The sequence below is a fragment of the Neofelis nebulosa genome, chromosome 11 (genome assembly GCF_028018385.1).
Source record: "Neofelis nebulosa isolate mNeoNeb1 chromosome 11, mNeoNeb1.pri, whole genome shotgun sequence".
Taxonomy (NCBI): domain Eukaryota; kingdom Metazoa; phylum Chordata; class Mammalia; order Carnivora; family Felidae; genus Neofelis; species Neofelis nebulosa.
In genome coordinates this window covers 81,935,670-81,949,569 of record NC_080792.1, presented here as the reverse complement: position 1 = coordinate 81,949,569, position 13,900 = coordinate 81,935,670, and the positions used below count along the sequence as shown (strand labels likewise).

General features: G+C 44.5%; 1 protein-coding gene across 3 annotated transcripts in view; it reads left to right on the top strand.

Annotated features, from left to right (window-relative positions):
• The window catches only part of FBXW8 (F-box and WD repeat domain containing 8), a 125,986-nt gene that overhangs the window by 76,655 nt on the left and 35,431 nt on the right, over positions 1-13,900 (top strand). For all 3 annotated transcript variants that reach the window (XM_058691160.1, XM_058691158.1, XM_058691159.1), the window contains exons 6-7: positions 9,106-9,302; positions 12,261-12,467. In XM_058691160.1, the coding sequence (XP_058547143.1) occupies positions 9,106-9,302; positions 12,261-12,467 (404 nt within the window). The remainder of the gene's footprint in view (positions 1-9,105; positions 9,303-12,260; positions 12,468-13,900) is intronic.

Below are 13,900 nucleotides of genomic sequence, written 5' to 3'. Positions count from 1 at the left end.
GGACCGTGAGATCGTGACCTGGCTGAAGTCGGACGCTTAACCGACTGCGCCACCCAGGCGCCCCACGATCTGTTATTTGATTCCTTTTCAACTTACTGCCTTTTCTCATTTTTTATTTTTAAAATGTTTTTCTTCTGCTTTGAACCTGAGACTCCTAACTATATTCCTCTTGCTTTCTTCTTGACTCTCTTTCTGCTTTGGTGATCTGTCATCCGGTCGCTGATCTGTTGTGCCTAACCAGCCACTTGATCGGTCCATGAGCCCATTCAGATTCTCGTCAGTCCGAAGTACAGCTTCCAGAATGCTTCCTATGCGTTGTTTTTCTCCACATCACAGGGTTCACGTTTAGAGTTGTGTTCGGCTGCAGCGTTGAGGATGAACATGCACGGTAGACGCTTTGTCTTATTCCAGACCTTCCGTACTGAGCACTTCAACATGACCCTTGTCTGCACTGATATTAACCTCCCTGGCCACCTCTTCCGTAAAAGCAAAATTTATTTTCTCCTTTCAAACTCATGCCACCTTTACACCGCTGGCCTCTATCTCATAGTGCTGTTGTATGGACTTGATGAATGAGGCAGTACACAGTTAGTGGAATGCAATGGGTAGATCTCAAATTTTTGTTAAAATGCTTTTTCTCTTGTCAAGGAGTTTTTTTGGCTCCTGTTCATTTATAGGCAAGTGTTTACGGGGTGCAAATTGAAGTTACAAGCTGTTTTTAAAAACAGTTTCATTCACTGTTCTCTGAACTGCAGTTAGATGACCCTGCCTACATAGCTACAGCAGTGCCCCCTTATCTGTGATTTCAGTTTCTGCAGCTTCAGTTACCCGCAGCCACTGTGGTCTAGAAGCGGAGGGGGTGTCCTCGGTCAGTGGTAGTCTAACGCTACCTCACGCACATCGTTCCATCTCTTCACGCAGGTGTATTATTATCTCATCGCAAAAAGAGGGATGAGTTCATTTCAATAAGATACTTTGAGGGAGAGACCACATTCACATGACTTTTGAAATCACAATATAGTGTTATAATTGTGCTATTTTATTGTTGACCTCTTACTGTGCTTTTTTTTTTTGTTTATAAGTTAAACTTTATCAAAGGTATGTATGTAAAGGAAAAAACATAGTACCTAGCGGGTTTGGAACTGTCCATGGTCAGGCATGTCCTGGGGATCTTGAAACGTATCCCCCACAGGTAATGGGGGGGTCGATTACTGTGGTCAGAAACTGCCCTACGCCTCAGGTGTTTACTGTCCAAGCTCAAGAGGATAGGAGCTCATGGCCACGATAAGTTCTAATCAAGGAAGCACTAAAGACCACAAGACACTCTGTGGTTTAAGAAGTGACCAGTCTGTGACTTTCTAAACTGTCAACCTGTTTTAAATTTTAATGGTGCTTGAAAAAGATCAAAGGGGAGGGGGCAGGGCCAGTTGTGTGTGGTGTGTTTCCCCCCCCCCCCCCCAAACCAGTTCAGCAGTTATTTACCTTTCAAGCAATTAACATAATTACCATTATGCTAAAAAGTAATTTTGGAAAGTTCTGCCCTGAGCTCTTACGACCCCACCGGGACAGTTTTAGTTGGGACTTATCTTTTTGATGGAAGCCTAATTGCAATTTTGGCTTTGTGCACACAAACAGAAGCAGCTAATTGTTTAGGCAAATAGCAGATTAATTTAAATATGCATCCCTAATAAAACAAAAATGGTATCCATTATGGTCCTTGTTCCCATGACGAGGAATATAAATATTCTGTGCAAGTACCATTAGGCGGAGGTCTTAAGGATTGTCGACATTATTTCACAGTGGTAGCACTTTCCTGATATCGAGTAATCTTTACAAAAGCTCACATAAATCAGTTTAAACTCATTTAGATCCCATTTCCACTATGTGCAGTTTCATTACCACACTCTGGCTGGCCTCCTCCGGGAGGTGGGAGGGGCATGTCGCAAACTGGCATGGGTGCCCACCACAGCTGCTGAGCAGGCTTTGTGTCTCCTCAGAAGACTGGCCATCGTTACTCATGTCATTGTTAACAACCGTTCCCCGGTCTAGGGTGAGCTCCGAGTTCCTTCCGCCCTGCTGCCGCTTGTCAGAGCCCCACTCCCGTCTCCTCGATTGGGCCGAGGGCCCTCACTCATTGTGCTCTTCCAGATTTTTTGACAGACCCTTTTTCTTCTTTCGTCTGCATCCGTTTCATATTTCTCGTGAATGAAGTCGTGTTGTCGTGAGGCTGGCACTGGCTCAGAGTTGAACATCCTTCATCCAGCTCTTGAGGTTTCGTCAGGGAGAAAGAAAGACCTCTGCTGTCCTTTTAGTTTTCCTGGTGTGGGGCAAATAAATGGGGGCCATGAGTTCTGGCGCTTAGGGATCATGGCTTGTTCAGGAAATGATGGCAGTGACCTGCTTTTTGAGTCACTACTGAGGAACTAACTACACAGATCCTCCCTTTGCATTTGCTAAGACATTTTCTCTTGTTTTCCCCTGGCCTGACTTGCAGGATAAGTGTAGTAGACACTTTTGGGGTGTCTCCTAACCCCAGTGAACCTCCTTAGCCCCCGTAGGGGTAGGCACGTTCACAGTGAGTATTTGCATTAGTCTTTGGCCTCGGTTGGACGAGGGTGGGAACCGTAGGCCCAGGGGGCAGCTAATTCATGGATTGGGATGAGCCATTTGGGCCTCACACATTTAGTCTGGGTTCTATGCTTGGATTAGAAGACTCTGCAGACTGGGGAAGAGCGACAGCTGGTTTGTGGGGGAGACAGAAGAATGAAAACAGCTGCACAGAGAGGCACACAGAATACATGCCCTGCCTTGGTTCTGAATGTCTTCCTAGTCCCTGCTTCAGATTCCTTATGATCTCCAGCTGTACTTCTTGCCTTTGGGTTCCATGAAATAGCCCCATTCCCTCCCAGCCCATTTCCCTTTTGTGTTTGAGTTGCGGTGGATTTTTGTTTCTTAGAACCAGATGTCCCTTGCTAAAACGTAAGACAAACATTTGGCAAACCTTTATTGCCAGCCACAGTGTCAGTGACGTTCTGAATTCACTGACATAGATGACATGGAAGAGAAAGGACGCAGTTCTGACACTTGAGAGGTCCACACAATATCAAGAGCCAAATCCATATCATTATTGTTTCTGTGATATAAAACTTGGCCTTTTGAATGAATTTCTATCAGATTTTTAAAAATTATCACCTGTTTGACAAGTGACTCTATTTGGTTCTGACAGGCATTGGCTACTTACTTCTTAATGTCACGTGATGGTTGTGCATCCAGTTCGGCTTGAGGTGTCTAGAGAAATTAGCTGCCCCTTCTTTGGGGATATTAAAATAATTTTATGGCATGATAAAAAGCATATCCATTTTCCCATTGTACTTTGTGTCTTCTGTTATGTGTTACATTTTGGTCATTAAAAAGTTTGTTTCTCTCAGGTGCAGGTTTTGTGAGAATAGGAGTCCTATCCTTTCTGTCTGTCCCCAAACGAGATGCTTGGTAGATGCCACGAGAATATTCACTGCATGCAGTCAGTGACTTTCTTGTTTTACTTTGTCTTATTGCCGCAGTTTCCCGACTACCTAGAATAGTGGCTGGCCCAAAGCCGGGGCTCAGTAAATACTTGATTGTGCTATTACACCGATTCCCTTTTGACTAAATGTTGGTTAACGTGGGTGATAGTCAGCTACGATATTAGAAGACATTATTATAATTCAGGTATTCGTAGTTCAAGTCCCTGCACTTTTGAGGTTGTAAGAGTAGCCACGATGTAACTACTAACGAATAGATTGATCATTTATAAAAAACTAGCTTCCACCCAAACATCTCTCCCCATTCGCTGCTGAGTCTGTTCCTGCCCACCTTGCCCGGGTGTTTTTGGGTCAAGTGTCCAGCAACACAGTTGCAAAGTGAAATTGCAAATCTTGCAAAAGCTGCAGGATTTAATGTTAAAAGTGATATTGGAAGAGCCCCAGATGCGGCAATTACATGGGTGAGGATACGTGGCTTTTTTTTTCTTACTATTTAAGTCCTTGTTTAAAGATTAATTGCCTGCTGATGCAAAAGTAATAATGTACATGGGGTTCATCACACACATAGAAACGAAAAGCCTGACAACAGTGGCACAAAGGCTGGGGGGCAGGAAATGGAAGTGTGTGGCAGTGAAGCTCGCCCTCTTCACATGAAGTGGGGCAGTGTCACTGGAGGGTAGACCGGTAAGTTAAAGATGAATGCTAAAATGCTGACGCATTTGGGCTAAAATAACACAACAAGAGTTTGGGCCGATGAGCCAACAGGGGAACGCAAATGGAATAAACACGTACTCGGTTGAAGCAGATACTCCATCTAAAAGCAGGCAGAAAAAGAGAAAAAGGGAACACAGAACAAATGGGACAAATAGCAAAATGGTAGGAAAAACCCATTCCTGCCCATAACCGCATTAAAGGAAATAGTCTACACACTCCAGTTAAAAACAAGACCAAGTATATATGCTGTCGACGAGAAACTCATTTCAAATGTGAAGACACAAGGCAAAGAGAAAGGACAGAAAAATGTATACAGTGCTAACACTAATCAGGAGAAAGCTGGAATGCCTGTATCCATAGCAGACAAAGAAGATCTCAGAGCAGAGAACACAACCAGGGGTAAAGAGGGACATTTCACACAACGAAGGGTCAATTCGTTCAGAGGACGTGACAGTTTCAGATGTTCACACATGTGAAAGTGGTCTTGGAGGACTGTGCTGTCGACAAGGAAGGGGCTGACAAGGTTTTATATGCTCAGTAGTTGAAGGGAGTAGAGAGAATTGATAAAGACGCCGACGCTGTAGGAGTCCAGAAAAGAATGTGGCCATTAAATTGAGGGAACCCTAGAATATGTTTTCCAAAAAGACCTTTCTTAGGATGGCTCTGTGAAGCTCAACCTCGCAGCAAAGGATAGTTTATTGCACAAGATTCTGTTGGAATAGTGATGCCGACAAAACCGAGTAGTTGATTAATAATGAAAAATGTGTTTATAGATAAACTCCATGTGTGCTTAGAGTGAGCCGTGGTTGAGTAACTTCCGCGTTTGGCAGAATCCAGGCAAGTTTACGTCATTTGCTCGTGGAGCTCATGGTTATTTTATGCACTTGGAGAGGCAGCCGCACATCCCGCACTTTCCCAGCATAATTCCAGCCCAGCCTCATCACATACCAAGTGGCTTTGGACCAGTTGTTTAACCACTTGGAGCTTCTGTTCTTTTTTGTAAATGAGGATAATGATGTTCCTCCCAAAATGGAAGTGAGCACTCAATGAGAGGAGACAAATGAAAATGTCTCACTCTCAAAAGCTCTGTGAAAATTGCAAATTTTGTTTCTCTCATGACTGTTTATCGTGACGTCTCCGAACAAAGGCAAACACACATAACGCAGAAGTGCTTGGGGGAGGCACATCTTGGACTATGCCTGTCTCCTATTGAATGTGTATTCAGCGTTTTCTGCAGCGTCTCTGTTTCTTCTGAGAGTGGGGAGGACTTGCCAAAAGATTTGCCAGGGGCATGTGTCGTGGAGCCGTGTGTGACCCGCGGGTCCCCTTGGTTTATCGTAATTCTTAGAAAAGAACGCTGTTTTATGTCTGAAGCGACATTTAACTTGAAGAAAGCTCCGCTTCTGTTTGTCATCACCTACCTAGCCTGCTGGCGGTTTCACAGTCTTCGCAAAGCAGCCCACATGCATTACTTTCTTCTGACTGTATTTATTTAGTACCGAATGATGCTTTATGGTAAGATCCTATGTTCAAAGCACTTGGATTGCCGAGAGAAGAAACGTGAAAGAGCTTTATCTGTTTTGGGTAATAGGAAGTTGTAGGAAGTAGCATTAGATTTTTGGAGGAGCAACAGAGGGAATTTGCACCATTAGTAGATTGTAAACATGCTTTACAACATGGCAGGCCTTCTGGAACACATGAAAGGTAAAAATGATTGGCCTATTTCCAGCCTTTTGTGTGGCTTTTCCCCTTTCGTCTGTCCAACAGTCCTGTGCAGTAGGTGATGTTATCTTCCGTTTTGTAGATGAAGAGACGGGCCCACAGCTTAAAGTAACTTGCCCAAGACCTTCTGCTAGCAAGTGGTAGAGATGGATTTGAACTCAGATAGCCACAGACTGTTATTTCTGTACAGTCATTTCTCAGGGAACTTTGAAAAATAAAATCAGTGGGAATTGGAGCAGGACGTTATCCAGTATGATGCAGACAGTAATTGTTTTCTTGGGTACATATTGGCAGGGAAAGAAGTGGGTGGGAATGATAAAAAGAGTTTGGGTAAGAAGAAGAAAGGCATCCCAGGTACAGAAAAGTTTCTGTTTCTGATAGAAGAGTGTAAGTTCCTGTAGACTGACTGCTCCTCAGACTTGAGCGTCTATCCCCAGAGTTTCTGTTGCCCCCAGATCTGCATTTCTAACAAGCCCCCAGGTGATGCTGCAGCTGCTGGGGCTTCTGGTCTGAAGACCACTTGGAAAACTTGGATATCATGCTGTGGACCATTTGAGAAAGGTGGAGACACACAGCCAGTGTGTGTGAGAGGAATTCATCTGGGGGGCAGCATCCAGGGAGCTGGAGAGAGAAGGGTGTGTAGGTAGATCAAGGTTTTTAGCAAGTGGAGGATAGTTAAGCTCACGTTTTATAATGATGGAAAGTAAAGCATCAGTGCTCACTGCGGCTGGAAGAGGGTGGTGTGAGGAAGGATGTAAAATACGAGTTAGTGGCTGTTTTCAGATCTTGCTGGCATCTAGAACAGTGCCCCGTATATAACATGCTCAGTAATTTTCTGCCTGATATCTCACGCTTGCTAGAATGGCTGTCGTCAAAGACCAGGGATGACAGATGCCGGTGAGGATGTGGAGAGAAAGGAGCCCTCGTGCGTTGTCGTTGGGAATGTAAATTTGTGCAACCGCTGGAAAGCGGTATGGAGCTTCCCCCAAAAATGAAATCTAGAACTCTAGATTTCACAGGGTCCAGCCATTCCACTTCTGGGTATATGTCCAAAGGAGATGAAGTCACTGTCCCGAAGAACCGTCCGCACCCCACGTGCACTGCAGCATTGGCATTATTCATGACAGCCAAGACGTGGAAACAGCCTGAGTGTCCATTGACAGTTGAACAGATAAAGAAATTGTGGCATACGTGTCCAACGGAATACTATTCAGCCGTGAAAATTCCGCTATTGGCAACAACATGGGTGAACCTTGAGGGCGTCATGCTAAGTGAAATAAGTCCGAGGGAAAACAAATGCTGTATGATCTCACTTATGTGTGGAATCTAAAAACAAACAAACAAACAAACAAAACCCTCAGAAACAGAGAACAGATTTGTGATTCCTGGGGACGGAGGCGTGGGAAAAAATCAGTAAAGGTGGTCAAAAGGTGTCCAAACTTCCAGTTAGAAGATAAGCTCTGGGGATCTAACCTACAACATGATGACCACAGTTAATACCGTACCGTGTATTTGAAAGTTGCTAAGAGAGTAGATTTTAAAAGTTCTCATTCTAAGGAAAAAGAAATTTGTTAACTGTGTGAGGTGATGGGTATTAACTAATAATGTACTATGGTAATCATTTTACAGTGTATGCATATATCAGACTGTTGTGTCGTACAACTTACATGTCAACTGTAATCAATAAAGCTGGGAAAGATTATTTGTTGCATGAATGGACAATTAAGAGAATGAATTAGCGCCATTTGTTCAAAATATTCAGCAATTGGTGTGTGTCCTGCTATTGTTAAGTTTGTCTCATAAAAACATTTTATAAAATTTATCTTTTTAGTAAAAATAATTTTAGGGAAAATCTTCCGAATATACAAGTGGATATATAGTAAGATGCCCTCCTACTCTTGTCCCTTCTCTTCGGTTTCTTTCCTTCAGTGCCAAGCACTGGTAACAGTTTCTTGTGTATCCTTCCATACATGAGGATAGTCTGTGTATACGTTTGTGTGTGTGTGTAAATTTTTTAAAACACGAAAGTAGTATAACCTGCTATACCACTACTCTGTCCTTCACTTTTTTCATGTAATAATATATTTTGTTGATCTTTCAGATAGCTTATGTATAAGTCTGACACAGTCTTTTTAACTCCTCATTTTATTTAAATTTCAAACTGTGGTGCACATTTAGGTAGCTTCTGATCTTTTGACATAATGAAAAACATTTCAGCGACTATCCTATAGACATTCGTAATTTGCTACGTATCATCAAATTGCCTCCCAAGTTGGGTGAATTAGTTTATATCTCCAACAACAATTTAAGATAGAGCCTAGGGTGCCTGGGTGGCTTTGTCAGTGAAGCATCTGACTCAGTCAGTTTTGGCTCAGGTCATGATCTCATGGTTTGGTTGTGAGATCGAGCCCCAGGTCAGGCTCTGCACTGACAGCGTGGGGCCTGCTTGGGATTCTCTCTCCCCGCCCCGCTCTCTCTGCCCCTCTCCCCCCTCAAAATAAATAAGCATTTAAAAAAATAGAGCCTATTTCCCTATAGCCTCAACAACAAAATGTTTTATGAAATTTTTCATCTTTGTCAATTTGATGGATGAAAAATAATATTCTGTTACCATTTTTGTGTTTTTCTTTTTTTTTTTAGTGTTTTATTTTTTCTTAGAGAGTGCGTGCGCTTGCCCGTGAACGGGGGGGGGGGGGGGCGCGGGGGGGGCAGAGCAAGAGAGGGACACAGAATCCAAAGCAGGCTCCAGGCTCTGAGCTGTCAGCACAGAGCCCGATGCAGGGCTCAAATGCATGAACCATGGAATCATGACCTGAGTTGAAGTCAGATGCTCAGCCGACTGAGCCACCAGGCGCCCCCGTTTTTGTATTTTTCTAATTGTGAGTGAATTTTTGCATTTTTCTTACGTTTGTACGTCAGTTGTATTTCTTTCACTGTGACTAGCATGCTCTTGTCCTTTGCTCACTTTCCAATTGCTTTTTTTTCCCTTATTGGACCTTAGAAGCTCATTGTTAAGGAAATCGGCCCTGGGTTGTATGTGATGCAAATTTGTCATTTACCTTTTAACTGTCTTTATATTGCATGATTACTTTATAATTGTGCGTTTTAAGCGAATCTAAAATTACCTGCGCTGTTTTTCTCTACGTAGGGTTTCTTAATATCTGGGATCTAAGGACCGGAAAGTATCCCATCCATCGTTTTGAGCATGACGCAAGAATACAGGCACTAGCCCTCAGCCAGAAAGATGCAACGGTTGCCACAGCTTCCGCTTTTGATGTTGTAATGTTGCGCCCCAACGACGAGGGCTACTGGCAAATCGCGGCAGAGTTCGAAGTTCAGAAACTGGTGAGCTTCTTAGCCCAGTCACTTGATTCTCCATTCTTAGAACCTCTGGGTCCGATCAAACAGATAGTAATGATGTCGGCAGCTCCCATTCCCTCGGGCTTCCTGGGGGCCTTACATTTCTAAATCTCACTGCAGCCTTGCAAAATAGGTAGATAGTATTCTTTTTCCCCATTTACCAAAAAGCCAGTAGAGGCTGAGAGCAGTGTATCGGCTTGCCCCGGATCTCAGAGCTAGGAAGCTGAGATTCAGACCTCGGGGCTGACCTCCTTGCCAGGGGTTTCTCGTCACTGTGGTCCTCAGCCTCCTTCACCTAAAATGAGATGTTCGCCTCTGGGAATGTGAGCTCGGTTTCTGGCCTATCATGTCAGTGAAAATGATGAAAATGAATTCAGTGGTACCTTCCCAGTCCATATGGGAGGGAAGATTTCCGTCCTACACTTTTTTCCGCCTCAGATTTTCTCACCTGGAATTAAGAGTAACTCCTGAGTGAAAACAAGTTTAAGTCAGTGTTAGTTGGGGAGCCGACTTCCAGGATGTCATGCGTGAAGCTCAGCCAACCTGAAGCGTTCTTTACGGCAAGCTTATCTCCATACTCAGTTACACGTGAGCCTCCACTTTCATACGGTGGGAGGTGATTCTGCGGTAAGAAGGAAGTGCTCCAATCTGCGCTAAGTTTGGATTTAATGTAAACAAACTCGATTTGGGCGCTAGTAGAGTGAGCAGAAAAGCCAGTGTTGAATAACGAATTGGTGGTCTGATCCGGAACAGATCCTGTTTTTCTGCCTTTTCCCCCTGGTGGAGATCTTGTTAGCCTTGAGTAACTAAAAAGCCATGATGTCAGCACTTCGCCTGCATAAGCTTCTTGTCCCTCTAATGACCAGTTTCTGCCCTGTGGGTGGTGTTCCCCCCAAACCGTCTGATGCTCCTCTCGGGGGTTTTACTAGAAAAATGTGAAGTACCATCTTTCTTTGTTCTCAGAACTACCGTAGTGCTTATTATTTGGTCTCTGCCTAAAGAACATTCTAGACCAGCAATAATTATATGAATGCAGACAGTTACTTAAGATGTGAGTTGCTCCGTAGAGTGTAAATCCTGCCTTGGCAATCAGGTGGCATCCTGGCACCCACTGGAAGCTTTTTGAAGGAGTTTACAGCTTCTGGCAAATGGCACCACCACAGTCAGTCTGAGCCTCTTGGTCTGTCAGAAGTCCAACAATAAAGTGAAACTAAACAGCTAGGCTGAGGATGTTAATTTTAGGGAAGTAAGAAATGACTTTTAGAATGGGGGGGAGAGGAAGCAAGCCACGACTGCTTGGCAGCATAGGCCTCATTTCTCATCTCGGATGAGGGGCTGCCGGGCCTCCCTGAAAAAGGTGCCCCCTGGCCCGGCCCTGCGGGCCACTTTTGTCTTCCCAGGTGGGCTCCCTGAATCACAATGGCCATCTTCCCTGGGTTGCAGCACTGGCCTAGCCTTTCCGTCCTTCCTTTGTGATGAGTCCTCAGCTGGGCAGGTTGGGGGGGTGGGGGGCAGCACTCACACTCACACTCTTGGGCCCGAGGATTAACAGCACAGGCCCCCGGATGTATACTGTGCCTCCAGCTCCTCTGGACAGTCCTTAGGATTCAGGCTTTTGAACTCATTTGGCTTCTTGTGAGGGCCACGCTGTCCTTTCACGCGGTGGTTTTCACGATTACGCAGTGTGGCACACCTGCTTTTGTACGCTGAGATTTTACTCAAGGAGGTGAAAACCTGGTGTGAAATGTGCTCGGGAGAAATGTGCCACTTAGGGACGTAGAAAAGCAAGTGATGCCTGAAGGGAGCGCCTCGCTGCCGTGCAGATCAGAGGCAGCGGTCGCGCTAATGCGGTCAGGAGTACCGTGGCGGGGGTATCGTGCCCTCGATGACCTGGAAACCAGCAGAGGACGGATAACGCCGCTCTTTTTAGCCTTTTAGCTGCACATTTCTGGTACCTGCACAAATGCTAAAATGTGAATTTTGCTAATTGGGAACCGAGGGGATTTGATTCAGTTTCTTGTAAAAAAAGAAAACAAGGAAACTTAATATTTTGAATAGTTCTTATACTCTCATGTTTCAGAATTTAAAAGGCAGTAAGGTTTGTGGGAGAAATCTCTCTTCCACCCCATCCAAGAACTCTGTTCCCTCTTTGCAGGCAGCCGCCCTTAGCAGATTTATGCTAGCACAAGCCACGCACACCGTGTTCCCTCTGCCCCCCTCCACGCACGTTAGTGCGCTGTGAATCCTGCTACTCCCCTTCCTTGCTTTTTGTCCCCAAATTTATCTTGGAGATGATTCCATTTTGTATCATGCTTTTTTCTGTGACTACATGGTATTCCTGTTAATTAGCCCCTTAGTAAGGCATGTGTAGTAGGTGTTTCCAGTTTTTAGCTATGACAGCATCGTGCTACAGCAGATAACCTTGTATGCAGTTGTGTGTGTGTGTGTGTGTGTGTGTGTGTGTGTGTGTGTGTGTGTGTTTACTTGTAAGTAAATTCCTAGGACTGACTTGCTGGTTCAGTGCATATGTGCATTTGACATCGTGATAAGTATTGCCAGATTTCCCTCTAGAGAAGTTGGACTAGGTTACGTCCCACCAACCATAAGTGGGATCCACAAATATGGTTGTCTCCCCTCTACTTCCAGACCGGTGTCCTATCAGGCTAATGGATTTTACTGCTGTGACTGGTAAAAATGGTGTCTCGGTGAATTTTTACTTCGTATTTCTCTTATTAGGAACATACTGTGTTTCCTTTACAAAGAGCATCTCTTTATTAGTGTAGGAACTGTGTTCTCCTTTCCTATGAACTGTTTCTTTGCCCATCTTTTTCTGTTAGGTCGCTGGTCTTAGTGACCTATGGGAGGCATCGTGTGTTTTTTGACCAAGTAAGGATGAGCTGGAGGTGAGACCTGACAGACTGTGTAACTCTTCCCCGTTCACAGGTTGACTACCTTGAAATCGTTCCAGATACCGGAAGGTATCCTGTGGCAGTGGCCACAGCTGGAGATCTGGTATACCTGCTGAAAGCTGAAGACTCTGCCAGAACCCTCCATTACGTCTATGGCCAGCCGGTCACATGTCTGGATGTCTCGGCCAACCAGGCTGCTTTTGGTGTGAAGAGTCTGGGATGGGTATACGAAGGAAACAAGGTACAGAAATAGTAAGGTGTACAATCAACGAAAAAGAACGTCGATTTTTATTTTTTAGAAGGCAATTAAAAAATTAAGGCTCTCTGATATTATATATTTTTAAGATGTATTCAGACCATATACATTTAGCATGGTAAAAAAAACAAAAAACAAAAAACAGACCCTGAAGCTCTTCTAAAGGATGTAAAATGGAAAGTAATTGTCTCCTTTCTCCTCCCTTCCCAGCCCCATTCCACAGAAGAAACTAAGCATTTTTTAGGTATCAAGAAAAATTTAATGTGTTTAGAAGTACATTTATGCACCAAAAACCGTATTTGTGGAAATGCGATTGTAGTATACATGTGTTCTGTACCCAACATTTTTATTCAGTAATAAGCCTTGGAGGGCATTCCACGTCACCACATACCATGCTCCGTCTCGCTAGGATTCTGGCGTAGGCTTACAACCCATGGTCTGTGTATCTAGCCCCCTCGCTGGTGGGCATTTAGGTCACTTTCACTGTCTCGGCGATTACAGGCAGTGCTACGATGCATATTGCAACTCTTGCGAGTCCTTGTGTGGTCGATCTCTGGGATAGATTCCCAGCGGTTGTGTTGCCTGGGCAGAAGGTATACACTCAGGATGGTGGTAAGGGTTGCAGCAAGATTTGCATTCTCACCAGTAGTGCATAAAAGTGCCTTCTGATAATCCTTGAGCCAGAATTAAGGAGACAAGTTTGTAATTGAAATTCTTTGCATGATGACTAAATTTTATCACTACCTAGCATTTTACTAGCCTGACTGTAAGCCAAGTAGTTAGTCTTAAACTTGATTTATAGAACTCTTTCTCTTCCAGTGGAATCGGGAGAAAGGGATTCGGTTTTTTATTTTGTTTTGCTTTGTTTTCCTCCAATTTTCCTGCTCTTGACCCTGCTGCCTATGGGTACAGTCCCTGGGAAGGAACTTCCCTGAGCCAGCGGCTCCTCTGACAGCACCCTTCTCCTTCGGGAAGGAAGCCCTTCTCCACAGAGCAGCACGGGAGCTGGAGGCGCCGACTCTGGATGCACACGGCCCGAGTTTCAGTACCAGCTCGGTAGTAACCTCCCGCCCTGTGTGACCTTAAGCAGGTGGCTTAACCCTCTTCATGCCCCAGGGAGTTCAGAACAGTGGCTACTTGGTTAAAATTGTAGGGTTAAATGAAAACCTGTCTGTAAAGCTTTAAGCGTGGTGCCTGGCGAGCGAGCATTACCATCACGGCGCTTTTATTTCCTCCCCTCATAGTTTAAGTCTGGCCTCTGGTTGTGGTTTTTACATACTGTTTCCCCTTTGTGTAGCCCCCTGTAAGGTCAGATCTCATTCGTTTAGATGTTCACTGGTTTTGCAACTTAGTAAGTGGTCAAAGAATTGAAGCATCCTGGATTCCACGGACCTCTTCTTCGTTCAGGAAGAGGCAAT